At 45.5% G+C, this 19,426-nt stretch overlaps 1 protein-coding gene across 1 annotated transcript; it reads right to left on the reverse strand.

Moving 5' to 3' along the window:
- Window positions 1–4,763: 4,763 nt before the first annotated feature.
- NCMAP (non-compact myelin associated protein) lies at window positions 4,764–19,426 on the reverse strand. The gene is made up of 4 exons (XM_026062613.1): window positions 19,384–19,426; window positions 5,903–5,997; window positions 5,439–5,523; window positions 4,764–4,974 (listed from the first exon to the last, which is right to left on the reverse strand). Exons 2-4 carry the CDS (start codon window positions 5,985–5,987, stop codon window positions 4,833–4,835), a joined length of 312 nt encoding a protein of 103 aa, XP_025918398.1. The 5' UTR covers window positions 5,988–5,997; window positions 19,384–19,426; the 3' UTR covers window positions 4,764–4,832.

Here is a 19,426-nt window from a genome sequence, read left to right on the forward strand (position 1 = left end):
CCTCCGCCTCCTCCTGGTCGCAGCGCGCTCCCTGTCCCGGCGTGCACCGCGCGCCCGCAAGCCCCCTCGCACGCTCGCCGCGCTGGGGGAGGAGAGGAACGCGGCGCGCCTGCGCGCGGCGCGAGGAGGAAGCGCGGGGGCGGGGCCGAGCTCTCCGCAAAGGCTCTCCGGCGCCAGGCAATTGGCGGGCGCGGCCTCGGAGGGTCCGTGCGCGCGCCGGAGTCGGCCAATCAGAAAGCGTGACGTTTCCGCGGGGCGAAGCGGGGGAGGTGCAGAATTCTCCTCTCGCGAGAGGCTGACGCGCGGCGGAGCGCGCTGGTGCACGCGCAGAGCCCGCGTCACGTGACCGCCCGGGCAACGGCGCCTGCGCGGGCGGCTAACGGCCGTTGGCGCCTCTCGCAGCGCTGCTGCCGTGGCGGGCGCCCTCCTGTCAGAAGGGCGGTAAAGTCGCCCCGCCGCCCCTCAGGTGAGGGGTAGGAGTTCGCTCACGGGCAGGTTCTTCCTCAGCAGATCAGGAAGCTCCAAGCCGAGGCGCGGGTACGGCCTCACAGAAGAGGGCAGGGCCCTTGCGCCGCCGCGGGGGCGGTGGCTGCGGCTTCTTCTCCGAGGAGGTGGTGACCTTGCTGCCTCCGGCACAGCAGCCCAGGCCTCTGCCTGCCCCTCTTTGGCCCCGGGATGCTTCCTAGTAACGTTGCGAGGCAGGGGATTTGTCAAGCCCCGCATGGGAGGGTGTGTTCGCCACTCTGCGCAGTATACGTTGTGGGCTTTGTTCACCTGTCCTGCTGCAGATATTCGGTCCTGCCCTCCATCCCAGTTAAAAATAAATCAGAATGCGTCATGTGCAAACAAAACCCTTTAGTGGGGCAGATTGCTGTGTGAAAGATGCACAATAGGACAGGAGGGGAGAGTAAAGTAGTTAGYCCCTTGAAGTTAATACAAAATTACCTTAAGTAGCAGCCCTGTTTTCTATATAAAAGAAATTCATACATCTGTATCTTTAAAAAGTAGTTTCCTTTAAGTTTGAATAAAGTTAGTTTACACTTGAATAAAGCACAACACATAACTTCCCAGTTTATCAGCAGTCATTAATAAGTTTCACACATGGGAAATACATGGGTTTACAGATGCCTTTTTGAAAATAAATTGGTCATGGGACTCAAGATAGGGTCTAAGGATACTCATATTTTGACTGCTTAGACTTCAAATTAACACATCTTTTCTGAATTTTGCACWTCCAAATTTGAGACAATGTTCTACCTTAACAAATCTGACATTGAGAGAATAGTGGGAAGGAGAACTGGGCTGTGGATGGAGGTAGTTTCTGAAAGATAGCAAAGTTAATAACCACACTTCGAATTATTTCAGTGTTTGATCAGTTGAGAAACACGAGAGTTGCAACCTGTTACATGGAAGCAGGACACTAGGTGGAGCCATGTACTCTGCTGACATAAGGTACTGGATGCATCCAGAAGGTGGTGAAAGCTGGCTTGCAGAAGTTTTGGGAAGCTGGACTTACCCAAAAGTGAAAATTGAAACATTTTACTGTAGTACTTGCATCAGCAGAGTTAAAGTGCCGACTGTGATACTCAAGGATCCAGCCTACTGARCCTGTACATTCTAGAAGACATATAGGAACAAGAAAAAAATACTAATTCGTGCAAGATCAACTGCAGACTGACTGCTGAATAGGCCCTTATAAATTTTTAAGGACCTTAGAGATATCTCATGATATGACTTTCGCACCATGTGTTCTCACTGTCATTGCTGAATGCTGCTCCTTTGGTATTTTTAAGAGAGAAAAACCTTAACCAAAGAATGGAGTAAGGAAATGGAAAGGTTGTCTGCTTGTATTGAGCTGCTAAGCAAAAAGGCACATGGAGGTACTGTGCCACTAACAGCGGCTTTCGGACCAAGCAGCCTCTGGTGGTATCACAGTCAGGATGTATTCTACTTTGCATTAGTTTACACAGCTTCATGGATAATCTGTAATCAGTTTATGCAAATCAGTTAATGCATTACCTTACACTGCCTGTTCTCTCCAAAATTTATATAGTTTGGGATTTATTTAATAGATCAATTTGCAATATTAGCTTTCAGATTTTTTTTAACCTGCAGATTTACCTGATGGCAGACCCACAAGCAAAGGCAGCTACAGGGGAGCTTTTCCAAAAACTGAGGATTTGAAAGGGTGGGTCAGGTGTCTAGACAGGGCAGGTCAAATTGGTACCACAGCGGTTACTGTTGCAGGGACACAGGTAGTGGRAGACTGTTCCTAGAAAACTGTTAAATCCAGAGCAAATTACACAAGCATTATAGTGGTAGTACTGTGGAAATACAGTGCTCTTTGTTTCTCAAAAAGGTGATTTCACTGGGTCAGCATAAACTCAGGATTTTGCTGACTTTGCTGGATTTAGAATGGGTTGGAGAGGCCTCCCAGGCTGTGCCAATATAAGACAAATTGTACTGGTAAAACAGAGCACACTTTGAATTTTGCAGATTAAGCAATGTTAATGTGGTCAAGGCAGTAATTCTTCCCTCTCCCTGAAAGTAAAACAATTCTGCCAATACAGAAGTGCTTGTGGAAATATTGCTTACTCTAATTCAATCCAGTAAAATAACCTTCATTGTTGTGAAATGCCTTACGTTGCATCTTCAGGTTATACCAGCATAAACCAATTGAAACAAAAAGGTCTTACTGGTGTCATTATACTAGTTAAATTTTTAAGCATAATCTAAGTTATAATCTATGTTCTTTTACTAGAATARTTCTGTAAATGTGAAGTCAACAAAACTTGCCAGAAGCGTGTCTGATTGATAGTGTTAAAAACATGACAGTAAGGCAAGGCTTATCTTTTCTAAAGATCTTGGTTTTTTTATACAGTGGAATATTCTCAAAAAAAAATCCTTAGATGTTCACAGATAGAAACAAGAGGCCAACTCCTTTACATTTTTAGAAAAATTCCATTGGCTTCCCCTGTTCCTTCTGAATGATTATATCAATCATTCTTGCCACCAAAATAAGTTAGAGAACTAAGACAAGTAAAATATTTACAACAAGGTTTAGAAACTTCACAAACAGCTGTCTTAATATTTATTTTGGAATTCAGAAACTGTGCTCCAGTTTCATAAAAAAAAAATTGCAAAGTAATTGAGTTTTCATTTAGTTTCTGCACAAAAATACCAGTTAGTAAAGGTGACCTGTCCAAGAGATGTCTTCACATCTTGAAATTAAAAAAAAAAATTGCTCCAATCAATCACCACTTTACTTCGAGATCTGTCAGCTTTTTTTTTTTTTAATCACTGTGTAATTTAAGAGTGGAACTGTTCAGGGGAGTCATGATTTTTGACAGCGTTGGGAAGAAGAGCAAGTGAACTGCTGCAGGACAAAGAAAAACTGCTTTAAAGCTGCAGGCTCTTTGTGATCAGTTAAATTAGTCAAGAATAACTTCTCTCTCTACAGCTCTCCAAAAGGCGTTAAAATACCCTAGTAACAGTTTTACTAAGGTCTTCAAACACTCTGGAGCCCTCTAATGGTCATGATAGCTCAGAGCTAGCCTCTGGCAGTGTCTTAATGTAAGACACCCTTAACACAATAAATCCAGACTAAAATGTTACCTCTGTATTCATTTCACACTTTGTCTAGCCATTCAGGTGAGCGATTCCATAATATGTAAGATGTATGTGTCAAAAGATGGAGATGACATTTCCTAGAACCTCATGTACTCCTGGTTGAGAGAGGCTTTAGCTACTCAACTTCTTTCTAATCGTTACCGTCTATCCTGTCAGCCAGTGTTTCGGGGGTGCTTTAATAGGCAGACTGGGGACAATCCGCCACAGAGCGTCTGACAATGCAGCTGTGTGTTCATGCTCAGTGGGCTGTGAAATATTCTTGGGAATTTTTTTGTTGCGTTACTGTACACCCACAATCATCACACTTGCAAAACAACATCACTTTCAGTTACTTTTTAGAAAAAAATACCTAAAAATAGTTCAGACTTAATCTGCATTACAGAATAAAGTGTTTCAGGAAGTGAGTTGTAGAAAAGTAGCCATATGAAGCTTCATTTGCTTTATACTGCATTTCCATTTTTACATTTTCARTTAAAGAACTTCTCCTCATTTTTTGTATAAGACAAAACATTCTAACAGAATTCCAGTAATTAACCTAAAGCAATTATTGGCACCAGAGTGAAAACCCTTAAAAGTAGGATTCAGGTGGAAACTGGTAGGTTACCAAGTTTATAGAAACATTTTAAAAATTCTTCAAAATACAAAGTAACATTTTTATCTAAAACCATACATATATGGTATTAGAAACAGGAAAGATGAGTAAAGATAAATACAGTTTTGATAATTCACATATTATCCATCATGTATAAAATAGACTACAAACTTGTTTCACWTAAATCTTAACAAACCCGGGTTCAACCAGAGTTGCAGTTTTTCTTCCTGTTTGTCATCAGTCACTGCAGGAAGGAAAAAGCTCAAACCGTATGAGTAAGCAAAGGCTTCGTGAAATATGAGTGTGCATCTTTTCTTCCAACAGAAATGGGCTTGGTTTATTTGGTCATTCCATACTCAGAGCTCTGCAAGAAGGCTCTTCATGTTTCTGGTGATTTGAATGCCTCCACCAGCTGATCTCAGCCATACAGAAATGGTCCAGGCCTTTTATTTTTCCTCCCAAAGAGAGAAAGCAGGACTAATTACAATCTATAGGCAAAATAACAGCCAGGCACTGTTCCAAATGCAGTGCTGCTTTGCTGAAGAGTCCCAGGTCCACCCGAATTGGGATTCCAGCTCTTTCCTCTCACAGGCAGGATGGGCATTCACAGTTACCTGTTCTGCATGTGGATATCCACAGGTATGAAAGTCACCATAGGTTGCTGAGTAATGCTGTTGCTGTTCTGCCCTAAAGCAGGCGAAATTGTGGTTTTGGTGCTTTTGGGCTCCAGCTCTCGCTTCACTCTCATGTGTCTGTAAAGGTAAAAATGAAAGTGTTACCAGCGCTGGCATTTGTTGTGGTCTCTCCCATGGTAAATATTGGGAAGATGCCAACAAAAGCAAGTTGCACTGAGCAGCTACCAAGAAGTGAATACAAGCCAGGACTTCATCCTAGAGATAGTAAATGGCAAGTCAGTGCTTCTAGAACAGATGTGCAAGTCTAACCCAATGCCCTAAAAAGTGAGAAACCAAACTCCTCTCTGGCAACCTTGATGCACACAGCAAACCTGTCCTATGTCAACAGGAATCCCTAAAAAAGAGCATCTTCCATCAGGTACCTACTCCCGCTTCTTAGCAATTCAGTCACAGGACACTGAGATTCAGGACACTTCAACTGAGCACTCTATAGTCGGAGTTCTCCTTAAAGAGTATACATGTAGCAGTGATTTGGGTTCATCTTGTCTAGCCTTAGTGAAGTTAAGAATTCAACCACATACCTGTTGTATGTTTTCAATATGAGCAGAACCACTGTAAAAATAATAATCACTCCTACTACGATGGCAGCAACTATTGCTCCAGAACCTAGCAGGGAAGCAGAAAGAAAAAAAGTCTTATTTAAAAAGTTGCCATTGTAGTGTTCGAAGTTTGCTAAGTTCAAGTTCCTTACTAAAAAGGTGCAGAAAATCTCACTTCACTTTGTTACTTTTTATTCAAGGGAACAATTTGAGATGCAACACTTGAGAGCAAGAAAGGAAGGGGAAGGCTAAGCTGAAATACCAGAACATTCARGTACCACATAAGAACTAGAGGATACAAAAAAACTGTTCTCTTTCTTTGTCTCGTTTATACTTAACAAATACAAGAGCAAATGAATGCATATAAGTTTGGACATTGCTGCTGATCTAATCAAGATATAATTACAGCCCAGGAACAAAAAATGTCACCCCATTATTTTTCTTACTTTGATAGAGACTTTGTTCTTGAGACTTTGTGGTTACATTTACTGGGAACTGAGTATTATYGATCAGGGGTGCGGCTGTCGTCATCTTGATTCAGCTACAGAGGAAGAATGAAGAATAATTTCACAAAATATTAACTAAAACATGACAGCACAATTCAGTGATAATTAGGCAACTACGTATTAAAGATTGAGTGTTATTTAACTTAAACGAAATGGAGTTCATGAACTGGGGTTCTTAATATTTTCTCTGTGGTGAGAACCTGGCCCCACTGAAGTCAATGGAAATTTTGCTACAGTCCAGTCTCCAGCATTTTTTCTTAGAATATACACTGCTTAGTATTAATAGGATAAAATAAGATATAAACACAATAATATCATTACCCATGTATTTATCCAAAGCTTGCATAACAGCAATAATGTACGTATTTTAAATGCTTTAGGATTTTAGGTTGTCACTTCAAATTATGAGACTCAGAACACTGAGCAAATCAGTACATGAGAGGGCAGGAGGGAATAGGAAAGACCCCCCCCCCCAATCCTCCATCCCAAAGTAGATTTACAGAGCTGTTTATCTGTGAAGAGTTATGTACTCAGTATTCAGCAACATGTCTTTAAAGAGGAAAAAAAAGTCAGCTTTCCTGTTATTAAATTATTGCTGACAAGTGATGTAAGGATACTTCTCATTTGTGGGAATTACGAGGTTTAGCAAAGCGAGTGATTCCATCAATAATACTTTAAAGGGGCAGGAAATCCTTACAGCACAGAAAGGTTTAAAAATTCCTTTATAGAACAGAATTTAAAGGAACTTCATTTGTCTAACATGGAAGAAAAACAGTTAATAACATGAAGCTCCAAAAGTCACGTGGCAGACAATGGTTATCCCACAGACAGAAAATATATTGCAACATGCCTATGGCAGAAAGGATGCGTGAGTCCTGGAAAAGCAGTTCACTCATACTAGTGTCATTTCAGGTCTGTTATTGGAAGAGGACAAGCCTGCAAGAGGACAGCTGAAAATATACCTGCTGCTGCATTTTGGTAGGGTAAAGTTTTAGGTCTAGAAAGAGCAGTCTGTATGCTTACTGATTTTATAAGTGTTTCCCATGTTTTCCTAAGTGTGACCAGTAACCTTAGCCATTAAAAGAATCCTTCAGTCTGAGAAGGGTGTGAATACCACTTCAAACAGATCTCTGAAACCATTTCAGCTCTTGGCTTCCGAGAGCTAATACTCACAAATTATCAATCCAAAATTAAATTATTCTTTGCAACACTTGATATTGCAACTGAGTTTCCCCTTTCAGATGCACCCCCATATATACATCAAGCAAGACTGTACTACTGTCTCTTGTACTCCTTTGGGATATTGTGGATTTGTGGCATGTGCTTAATAGCTTTAATTTTACAAGGTACCAGATATAGAACAGCCAGAAGACTAAGTGGAAAGAAATCAGTCAGTATTGAAGAGAACTGCAAATCCGAAAGGCAGCCTCCTAAGACACATTCAAACAACTAGTTAATGACTGAAAAAGTACCAATTCACAGCTAACCTGTCCAGCGCATGTCTTTTCCTTCTCCCCCACCCCCTTACTGAGGCTTTCTAAAGGATTCTCTAAAGTAGCATCCACCAAATAAAGCAACTGCAGTCACAAGGTACAATTCTGGCAGGCAAGGAGGGTACAATTCTGATTGCTCTTTAYAGGCAGGGTTTTGTTTCTGTGGGGTGAAGGGGGAAAAAAAAAAACTTGGGAGGCTCCATTTAATAGATATACTAGGAATGAGAGATCAGTAACTGGCAGGAAGGGAAACGGTCGTATTTCCAAATGTTTGCCTGGATATGAAACATCAGAATTGCAAGGTTGACTCAGTCAAATGGTTCGATCCTCTTGCGTTAAAAAGAGTTGGGTTTTTTAATTTAAAAAACAAAAATAACTCTGTCTCAGAATCTGTAACTGGGTCATTCTCCTCTGACTGAATGATTCCTTTGTTTAACCAAGGCCAAGTTACTTCAGCAACATGATCATCTACTGCGGTCATAGTTCCTTCCATGCTGAAAGAAATATTTTGTGTTAAGAGTTCGCTCAGTCTTATTGTATAGCATAGCAAAAGGATTTACACAAGTGTTGATGGAACCTGTGAGAAGACACTGAGGCTTTGACAACAGCTCTATGAGCGTCTGTTTCCCCCGCCCATTCCCTTTGCAACAGCGCTGATGAAGATCGTCGCAGAGACCCTCCATCCAAGGTCTCTCTGTTTCCAGGGGAGAGCAGGGAGGGCTTACCGAAACTTGGGCTCTGCAAGCCAGGGAAAGCCAAACAAGTATTGCCTCTAAAGACASAGTCAGAAAAAGGCATGCCCAGCTTTCGCCTGGTTGCTTATGCCTAGGAGAGCACAAATGCTAGGTTCCCAGAGGCATTTTCCTCTTGCTGTGGCTACTAAAATAAAAATCCCGAACAAGGAGGCTGATCATCTTGTTTGTAAGCCCTGTAATAGTCATACTTGCTAACTTTCGTCTAGTTCAAACCAGCCTGGTAAAGGTGAGCTATTTGTGCATGAGTCACCTATAAGCAGAAAATTTTTATTGTTGTCAACAAAACCGCCTGTTTTCAAAAAGAATGAGTTTGACCTACAAGTTGTAACAATCTAAGATGCAAAATGAAAAAATGCATCAAAACTTTTCTCCTGTATCATATATTCACCAAGTTTACATGAGGTAATTAGCAAGTGAAGAGGTCTGGGGTTCCCTATCTCCAGCCCAGGTGGGAGGTGCCAGGCTTCAGTTCTGCTGCTCTGCCTGCAAGAAGCCTCTGCTCCATTCCTCACCTGTGAATCAGCAGGTTTATGCCTAACCAGGCTTGTGTTGGGAAACTCAAGGACCCAGCAAAGCCCGGTGAAGTCCATGGGAACCTATCAGTTTGGGGAAATGGCAGACTGACTCCTACTCTGTTTAGAAAAACATCTGGAAGCTGAAGAGTGCTCAATAAAAGCTACGTAACAGGGAGAAGAAATGGACTTTGATACAGCAATCACGGGACATTCTTTCTTTATGACACGCAGTATGTACTTCCCTCTGTGCATACACACCTTGCTTTTTGAGAGCCACTAATTCACGCATAGTACTAGAGATTGGGAGTGGAAGCACACACTGCTGGTTATTTTTGCATCCACATATTATGGAGCTGGAAATATTTCCAGAGTTAAGCCTTGGGCACATTTCCACTTAAAACACCTTGGCAGATACAGCGTATAGGTTGTTTTGGCAACTGGTAGCAATGCCCCCATTTATAAAGCCTTCCTGCCTCCCCCTCTCCTGTTGCATTTCAGGCTGAATGGCCGTGTTCATTTATAGTGAGATCAGGATCAGAGCTCATCTGTCATACAGCTCCTGCCACTGCTTGCAGCACCTGGCAATTACAGAAGAGGGGTGACAGGGGACAGAGAGGTTTGTTTGAATTTTTCCATAAGAGCTAGACTTCAAGGGGCAGCTTCCTGCCAGGGAAGGCAGGTGCTGCTTAGAAAGACACACAGAATTCAGCATTTTGCCACCCAGAAAAAGGTGGTCTTTGCTGTGTTGTGGGCCTTCAGCTAGATACCAATCAGCTATCGTTTCTCCAGCAGTAGTACATATTAGTTTTGACCCCGGATCTCAGTTCCACAATTTATTCATCCTTTGCACAGATACTATCTTCATCTTATGAAACAGAAAACAGAAAACCTAGCACTTGTCAAAAGCAGCAAAATCACTCTCATCCAAGAAAGAAGTAAATCCTTCTGAGTAGGGAGCTTTCCCCGCTTCCTAAAAGTAACTAGGCTCAGGCATAAGCACCAGGCTTATGAGCAATCCCCAGTGGAAGCAGATGGTTGTTTGAGCTCTGCTCCTTCCTCAGCAGATTACCTGGATGGCCCAACATCCTCTATCTTTGCAACAAGGTTTACTTTGTTTAATCACAGGGGATACTTAGCGGTTTGAGCTGGTGCATTTTATTGTTCCCTGCTGTATTCCAGTTGAGGGGAATCAATTGAGCATTCATGGCACAGCACGGGAAAGGAAATAGGCTTATATTAAAGAGTCACAAACTCAGCTTCAGCTCCCCGTAAACTGGCAAACCATCCATCTTCAATCCAAACACACTCCACCGCCAGTTCACTCATGTGCTACCTGGCTCATGTTACAACAACATAATAAGCCATGAGAACTGGGAATATCGCCTGGGTTTTGAGGCAAACTGTAATTTTCAAAAAGTAATAAAAACACAATGTGCTTCAATGAGACCTGAATGTGCCTGCGTTTACCTTGCGAGGTTCTAAGAGGGAGGAAGGGGAAAAAATCCAAGTTCAAACTGGCGAGCAAGAGCTAAGGCATAAACGTGGCTTCAGGCAAACAATACAGCTCTGTGCAGAGTGTGGGTATTAAGTACACACTCTGATGTCAGACCAGCACCTTTATATAAGCATTTATGTCAGGTTCTGGCATGAGCTCTCCAGGTTTAGCTGTTGTTAAAACACATATTAAAAGCATTTCTTCTCCTTGCTGGGACAGAGAAGGTTGCTTAAATTACAGGCAGTTCTTTTAGGAAGTAACTGCACCACCAAAAACCCCAAGAAAGTCAGCCTGCATGGCTTATGGGCCTTATCTTGAGAGGGCTAAGGGCCTTCAGCTCACAYGGATGGCAGGAACTGAGGTGCTGCTGGAACTGAAGACAGGTCCCCAGGTGGCAATGCATTGGTTTTGAAAGCCATGTCTGAAAATTCAAACCAGACAGATGTTGCCATTGACTTGCCCAAGAGCAATATCTAAACTGGACTGTGAACTGCAGATTTACCAGCTCTATTCTTCCACCTAAAATGCTGGGCCACACACATTTCTCCTCTCCGTCTCTGTGAATGTACTTATTCACGTGAACTACAGTAACTCCACCATGTTAAGCAAAGTGTATTCACATCATAAAAAACTCCAGCTCCTTCAGGGCAGGACTGTCTATGCAGACAAGCCAGGATAGGGAAACAAGGCAAGCCAGAGGCGTTTTCCCACCGGTTACGGACAAGAATCTCAACCGCACTCACATCAGAATGTTCAATTTAATGCGCTGCGGTAATTTAGGAAGGTTCTTCAAAAAGACATTTACCAGAAATTGTTTGGTCCAATGGCTGCATTTCCAGAAGACTGAGCTAATTCATTATTTAGATCTGAAGTGATTCATTTAAGAAGAACTAGATCAAATTTTAAAACAAAACTGCCCATTTACATGCAATGCCTGGATGATGAATCAGATACCAAGAGAGACCTGGGAGCAATTTTGCAGCTTATTCCTGAAAGGAGTACTAGAGGTTTTCCTTTGCTGTCAACTTTTTTTTTTATTCAAAGGCTCTCTTTCAATATTGCCTCTTTTTGACCAGATACATTATACATTTTTAACTTATGACCATACACACACAGGATGCTAGGTCAGTCATCCATGGGTGGTATATCAAGAGCTGGCGAATAAGAAGTTTTGTGGGATCTACCTTATTATAACAAAGAGGGAAAGATGCAATACACTACTTGGTCTTTTGGGGAAAAGAATTCATTACTTTCCAACAACACCGTTAGAACTGTGTCTCAAGACTTAAAGCAAAATAATATGGACACTGACCACACCAATTTTCAGATTCATCAGGTGGTCTCCAAGACCTCTCAGGTGTTGGCAATATCTCTCATTTTGCCATGGACAAGCCCCTGCATCATAAAATSCCCCTCTAGCAGTACAGCATGACACACAGGTGATTGTAGCACCTTGGGAGCTGGATCCGGCTCACAGTTCTCTGTACCGTGTCAAGAAGACCATGCATAATTTCCCACCACCACCACCTGCCCCAAACATGTGCTTTTCCACCAGAAATCTTTGTCTGGGCAGATCCTGGGGATTTTCTGTATTTGCCCTCAGTATCTGGGCTTCCCCAGCTCCGGCATTGCTGCACAGGTACAATAATTCTGAGAGGGTGGCTGCACATCTGGAAATTGGGGATACATCCCATGTGCAGTAAGTCCCATGCTTCCTGGAAGGGATCAGATGCACCGCTGTATTAAGTGTTTTACATCAGTTTGATACAGACATACCACTGCATCCCAGAAATGCTGCCTATGTGATACGTGCAGCTCTCGTGCATGTAGTTCTGCCAGGAAAATCAGCACGAGGGACAGCCAGCACAGAACAAAGCCAGAGCTGAGGAAACACCGATTCCCAACTCATCTGAACTCGGCAGCAGCTGGAAGTCCCTTCCATGCACAGAGATATTAACAGAGACATATTTCTGAGCAGCAGCTCCCACCGCTGCCTGTTAGCATAAATAACCTCCGATCTGGGAGTGAAAAATGCAGCTTGGTGGATGACAAGACTCACCACAGCAATGGATGAAAGGCTGGAGTAAATAGACCCGCGCTCCTGCGATTTAGAGGCAGCAAATGTTTCCGCAGGTGCAAAGCATCGCAGGAGCCCAAGGTATACGTGAGCGCCCTGAAGACGACACAGTTCAGGTTTTCTTTGTGCAATGACGTGGCTCTGCTCCCCGCGTACCCATAACATCCCAAGCACTGTGCACGTTTCCGAGAGCACTCTGGTGGAGGGGCACAGTGGGGAAGGATGTATATTTTCCAGTTAAATATTACCTTGAAAAACTGATTCAGAAAGAAGAAAAAAGCCTCTAGGCACCTTTATGAATCTCAAGGCAGGAATGACTCAGGGGGGTGGTGAATGAGACTCAAGGTGACCGAAACTTTAGAAACCACCAATTTGTGCACTAAGACGGAAAGCAGGATTGGAAAGGAGGAAAACTAAGCTGAGCTGAACCCCTTGTGACGGGCTGGCGGTCGTCAGTGGCAACACGTTACGCTTCCCTCGAGTCGCACTACCCAAGAATTTGTCTCTGCTGCTCAGACAGTTGGGTTCAAGGAAGTCCCAGCAAACTGCACATCGGTGGCCAGTTCAACAGATCTGGACAAATGAACCACAAAAAGGCAACTTGCCCRTGAGGACTGTCTGCCTCCGTTATTACAGCAGAAAGTCAACCCTGCTCTGTATACGTAGCGCTCTAGAAAAGACCATGTTACTCCAGGGCTAATTCAGCTCTTCAGTGATATCTTTGGAAAACTCCCGACAGCTATACACGTTCCTAGAGAGAAAACCAGGATTCAGCAGATTTTTGCATGTAACACTCATGCAGGTCCAAATCCAGCTCTGTTGCAGAACTTCTCTGACAAGTAACATGGAACCACGTTTCACAGGAAAGTGGTAGTGATGCTCAGGTGGATCCTCCTTCGCAAGCTAACTGCAGCCAAATTACACAGCAGGAAAGTGCAGGCTTCGGCATGCAGCTCAGRCTGCTCGGTCCAGCTGCAGCACAACAATGCATGTGCAGAGCTGGGTTTCTGTGCCGGAGTTTAAAAAGCATACCAGGTTCAGCAATGCTTTTGCAGAAATCATTAACAGGCTCTGTACCTTGCTGGATGTGCCATTTACTGAAAGGCTGGAGCAGCTCAGGAAATTACTCTGTTGTAGAAAGCCTCTGCCACTTGAATTCTCTGTCAGGGCATCTGCTTTACTCCAGTCACAATTCATAAATGCCCCGAAACAGGAGAGACAGAAAGAGGACTGAAACTCTTCACATGGGAATTGCGGCATTAACCCTTTTACTTAAAGGTCAGAAACAGGCAGCTGTCTGAAAGATCAGACTGCTCTCTCTTGCCGTATTAAATGGAAGGCAGATCCCAAATGGATGCCAATTAGAAAGGAGAAAACCCCCCAAGGGACTGCGGTGTGGAAAAGAAATCACAGCACAGCAGACATTGGTTTCATTTAGGGCCAAAGTTTTCAGTGGTTCTGGTAAATGTAACTTTAAACAGAGTATGTAACTACAATCACTAAAAAAAGCRTTCCACCACTTCCAGACATCAAAACCTTGATTAATGCAATCTAACCCTTGCTGAAATTGGTCTGAATGCTGTATTAACGTCCTGCAGTGAAAGGTGTGCTTTCTGTATTCTCCCTATGTATATAACTCCAGAGCTCCTCAGAAATGACAGGGAACAAGATTTCTTGGGAAAGAAAAAGGGGAAATAGAAAAAATAGAAAATAGAGGAATGCTACCCTGCTAGTTCAGTGCTAGATAAACCCACCTCTTGGTGTGGTCCTGGACCTTTAAAGCACCATCACTCAGGCCAGCTGAGCTGCTCCGCTAGACAAAACATTCTCTTTGCTCCTTGCAATGTGTGTCACAATAAAGCCTTTTTACAGAAGGGGAAACTCAGAGCGACAAAGACCCAAAGCCAAGGAGAGCCCAGACATCCCAGGTGCAACTCCTCTAATCCTCCCCAGCCCATCACTCGTGCTGAATGGGGCAGGCAAGGAGAGGTAAGGAGAGAGAAAGGTGCCGAGTATCTGCCGTGCGCCCAGGTCGGCCCTGCCTCTCAGCCATTTCCACGCRCTGGAGTCAGTGGCATCTTCAGGGAGGAAAACTGAGCCCTTCTTAAGGAGCCTTTCAGGCCTTGTGAAATCAGTATTGCAGCTACGCTCTCCTGCTGCAAAGAGAAGCAGAGGGGAGACGCAGCCCGGGCAGGCAGGACCCTTGTCGCCGCTCACGGTGTTTGCAGACAGGCTTGGCGCTTGTTCACAGCGTGAACAGGCAGAACAGGAACACTCAGGAGGCCCTTACACATCGACCAGGAATCCAGAGAACCCAGAGACGGAGGGGAACCGGCGGGGGAGAGGAGCCGGGGAGCGGGGAGGAGCTGGCAGCTTCACCAAGGGTACAAGGAGAGGCTTAAAAATCCTGGGAAGGAGCTGCCCAGTGCAGCTGCTGCCACCATGGAGCTCATGCCCTGGAGATGCTGAGCCATGCCGTGCAGCCAGCCTGTGCCTTCGGGCAAGGAAGACTTTACCACTCTCTTGTATGAGAAAACAGGCAGTGGAGGCAGATTTCAACATACTTTACTTTTTAAAACAGGTCAGGGGATGTTGATGTGCTTGTTGTTTGCTGAGCAGATCGAGTCTGACATAGCCTCCTCCTAGCCAGAGATTAAGAGCAGTACAGACAGGCATTTAATCAACGTGCTGAAATATCTTCCCTCTAACAGAAAGTTAAAGCAGTGCCATGAAATCAGCCTAGGTAGGAGGCTAGTAGGTAGAAAGAAATGCATTCACACGTGCTCACAGCGTGGTCCAAGAGTTTTCTCCCCTACAAAGACCCAGAGCTCGGCATCCCAGCCCTAGCTCTGTTGCTGCCCTGCCTGCAGCAGGCAGCGTGGCCCCATTCCTCAGGACTCATTCCCCCAGCTGGGCTGCTTGGCGGTCTTTGACTTGCCCCTGCAAAGCACTGCAGGACAGATGTTGCCGAAAAGCAGGGTATTATTATGTTGAGCAAACATCGTGCCTGCTCAGACTGCTGAATGCACAAGCCTCCAGAATGGGGCTTCTGGCTTCTCACTGAGGAGCAATACTGCAAAGTTCTCACCTGCGCAACAAGCAAATCTAATCTTCTGCACTCAGGACATCTTTGGCCTCTCAGGTCAGACTGAAAAAGAGACTGTTAATAAGTGCCACGCACCAGGCTTTTGTAAAATGGCATCTGTTCCCCAAGAAGGGCAACCAAATCCCACCAAACTTATTTCACGTCTGGTCACAGCTCACACGTCAGCACTGAGATGTTCAGCCACAGTTAACCAGCTCTCATGGGCTATGCAGAGAAGAGGAACTCAGTAGCCCAATTCCATGTTACTGGAACAAGACTGATAAAAGCCACAAAACCAATGGCAAAGCATTGTACTCAGCCGGAGAACAGCATGAAATTAATTAACATCAGTAGCACAGGGCAGATCTGGGCTCCTGCTGTGGCATGCAGATCTGGAACCAGATCCCATTCCAACCTTTCCCAGAGTTCAGGGAGTTTTTCTGTCTAGTTTGGGCAGTTCACATCCCTTCCCTATAAAAGGATTGACCCAGTTGCATGCATTAAGCAGAGCAGCTTTCCATGGGGGCTCGAATAATGAAGAACAAGAATGAGGTTTTCAGAAATGCAGAAAGGTATTTGCATACCCATATTTGTACACACACAACCTCCTGGCCCCTGGCTATCAGTGACCTCTCATGAAGAGCGCAGCCCAAACAGAAGAGGGGAAACCTAGCAAAGACATCTAACGCTTTGCTTAGGCATATAGGAAATTTGTTTCAAGGGCAAAGAGCTGCTAAAATACTATCAACCACTTGTAACCAGAGAAGGAGAAAAGAGTTACTGAGCACAAATTCAGACTTGCAAGGAAATCAATAACAACCAAAAAAAGGACACACGCAAGAGAAATGCTTTGAAATGCATCACATATCCTCTACGCTGCCTTCCTTCCCAGCCAAATTAAACGATGACTAAAGTCCAGCATCATTTACGAATGGTTTGCCCAAAGCAGGACTGGGTTCCCAGACCAGAAAACCACTTTGCCCGAGTCTGCCATTGCTGCACACCTCCCTCACCGGTCCCTCTGTTCCCAGGCTCCCTCGATGCCTGCAGGCATGGCACTTAYCCGATGGCACGTGCACGCCAAAGCCAAAACCAAGGAGGACAGCAAATCCAGATGCACCTTCAGGCACCCCTAGGTGTGTCCCACAGAATCAGAGACACGGGAAGAGCTGCTTCTGGGTTTGCCTTTTACGGAGATTYGCACTGAGCAGACCTGACGGCAGCTGCTCGCACGGCAGTTCTGCAGGAGGCTGGAATGAGCTCACACCCTAAGCTGCCTTTCATGTCCGAGAACGGCTATCTGTATTTATCAGCACAAACCATAGCACATTAATCAACACGGCTCCTGTTTCCTGGCAGAGGGATGTTCTTTTTTTCTTTAGGAAGATGAATACATCTGCTGGGCCAAGAGTTTGAGGTGCCCATTACTGACTAATGAGTAAATGGGAACCTCTATCTTTCCAGATAATTATTTGGGTTTCCACATGGCTCTGTGCAGAAGCACCAAGCTGGGGTACAGCACGCAAGGCTGCACCATGGCGCAGCAGATGGTGGGCAGCACGAGTGCCCCAGCGCCGCTGCGATGGTCCATCCGGCTCGTCCCATCCGCCTCGGCCTGAGCACAGCCAAACACCTCCAAAGTCACCTCCTCTGCGAGCACACAGCTATGCGCAGTCAAAAGAAAAGCTGACGTTAGCTGGGATGAATTTAGGTGCTGGTGTGGTCCAGGGAGCTGTCTCCATCCAAATGGGAGTGGCAATAAAGGTGGAGGCACCCTCCTTTGGCCCACTCACCCTGCCTGGCACCTGAAGCAACTGCGTCATCAGCCCCATGTCTTGGTGGGGGGTGTCCCAGCTCAGAGCTAGCCCCCAGCCGCTGACAAGGACGAAGCATCGGCATTCCGGGGTCCCAGGAATTGCATTATGTTACAGCTTCTTTGCTTCATAGAGGTGGTTGTGAAAACAGTGAGCTATGTATGCCAGTGGGAAAGCGGATGACTCAGACATCCCAGCAGCTTTTATTTCTCGCTTTCCTCCTCTGTGATCTCCATTCATGCCTCATATCATCTCTCCCTGCAAGAGGCCTAGGGACACTATAGATTTTGGCTGCATTTCCCGACTTCTGTGACTCTCAATAAAAGCAGCACAGTCACTGCCACTGAATTTTTCTCCTCTCTCACGTGACTAACAATAGGCAAGGTCAAGGCCGCTAGCCAGTCCTGACCAAATCCCATCCCAACACAGCCACGCTTCAGGAATTTTGATCCCAGCCCTGCGGCAGGGCGTGGGAACGCAGCACGTGAGGTGTCGCCCYGGGGAGCCAGGGCTGCATAGCAGCGCTCTGCAGGATGCTCGGCATCTGTGGGCTTTACCCTCCGAGCGCAGCAGCTGCTGATGTGAGCCGGGGCCGCTCTCAGCTCTCGGCATATCGCTCAGACTGCTCCGGCTCCTTCGTGCAGCAAGTTTCCTGTTCCTGCCTGATTCACTATTTATTGCCATAAGTAAAGAGAAAAAACTGGTGTAACTAATAAAAGTCACGCGTTCACTCGYAGCAGATAGATAGGAACAGGAAACCTTTGTGCCTTACTGCAAACAGAGAGCCAGGTCTCCTGGCAGTTGTGCATTTGAGTTTCAGGATTGTCGTCCTGTGCCTGCAACTAATGCATGTGATGCAAATGTGTTCTCCAGTAAATGGACCGTATCTTCTGCAATTCAAGTTGTTCCTCCACCAGAATAATGCAAATTTCCACATTGTTGCAAGCACCTCTTCAGGTTTCACATCCTGAAGTTTTTTTCTGTATACTAGAAAAAATATCTGTATGCAACATTGAAATCTGGCAACTCCTTTCCCTTAGCAAACAGTGGGGTGAAGGCAGTCACAAGATTTCTTCAATTACTATATGCAAACTTGTTGAATTGATGAGGCGCATTCCTCTCTTCCAAGAACATTGTGTAGATAAGCACGTAGGCAGTGCGGTACTTCACGCTTATGCCACATCCTCGATCAGAAATGTTCAAAGCCCTTGGCAAGCGCTCAGTATTGACCCCTGGCACCCACAGGCGAGCTACCTGGCCACACGGCAAGACAGCAGGTCTCACAGGGCCACGAAGCCCGTAAGGATAGCCCTGACCCTTCGCTCCATCACATCCCCCTCTCCAAAGACTCCGGCCAGCACAGCGCATCGCGTTAGTGAAATTTGTTTACAAAACGCTACCCTTCCTTTAGCGAGAACTTCCCGGGGCATTAAGTACTTTAATGACCATGAAAAAGCAGCAATCGCACTTCAGACCTTTCAGCAACTTCAGCACGTTCCCAGATAATGAAAGTAGCATACTGCYGTCCCGGGCTGGAGACCCTCCGCGAACAGCAACGCAACGTTCCGAGTCGCCTGTTTCTTTTCATGTTAGATATTAGTCTGCCAGCTTTTTCTAACGCGCTGCTCAGCAGATTTTGAAGAAACGCTATTTATGGTGCTGGGGTTGAATAAGTCGGGGCACGAGCTCCAGCACGGTGAGCGTTTCCAGCATCCCCCGTGGTGAAAGGAGCCCGCTGTTAGCGCGGAATATTCCTTCACGCGGGGCGGCCAAGGGCTCTCCGGGGAGGCAGCGGCTGGCTGCAGCAGCTGCAGTCCTCGTACCTGAAAGGGTTTTAATTACCGAAACGAGCAACTGCTAAAGCAGCAGTTCAGCAGCAAGCCGTGTGATGACATCTGTGCTGTATTTCCCTCCGGTTTAGAGCTACCGAGGAAGAACTTCGCTACACGTAGCGGCATCGCCTTTGGTATATAGCGTCGCTTGTACAGAAATCCAGAGCAACCGCACTGAAAATACCCGCTATTTACAGCCTCCTCATTGGCAACAGAAAGGAGCTTATATCGGAGAAAGGTTAAATTTGCAACAGAAAGAAAAAACAAGATCTCCGTAAGCGTTCGCACGCCGAGCCGCGCTGTAACGGCATTAGCGGGGGAGCGGGAGGGGCGCGGGGGAGCAGGCGCTACTCACGGGAGGATGCCGCGGGCCGCCGCTCTCGCTGCTCGCCCGCCCG

Source organism: Apteryx rowi, unplaced genomic scaffold, assembly GCF_003343035.1.
Source record: "Apteryx rowi isolate R43461 unplaced genomic scaffold, aptRow1 scaffold_190, whole genome shotgun sequence".
NCBI classification, from domain to species: Eukaryota; Metazoa; Chordata; class Aves; order Apterygiformes; family Apterygidae; genus Apteryx; species Apteryx rowi.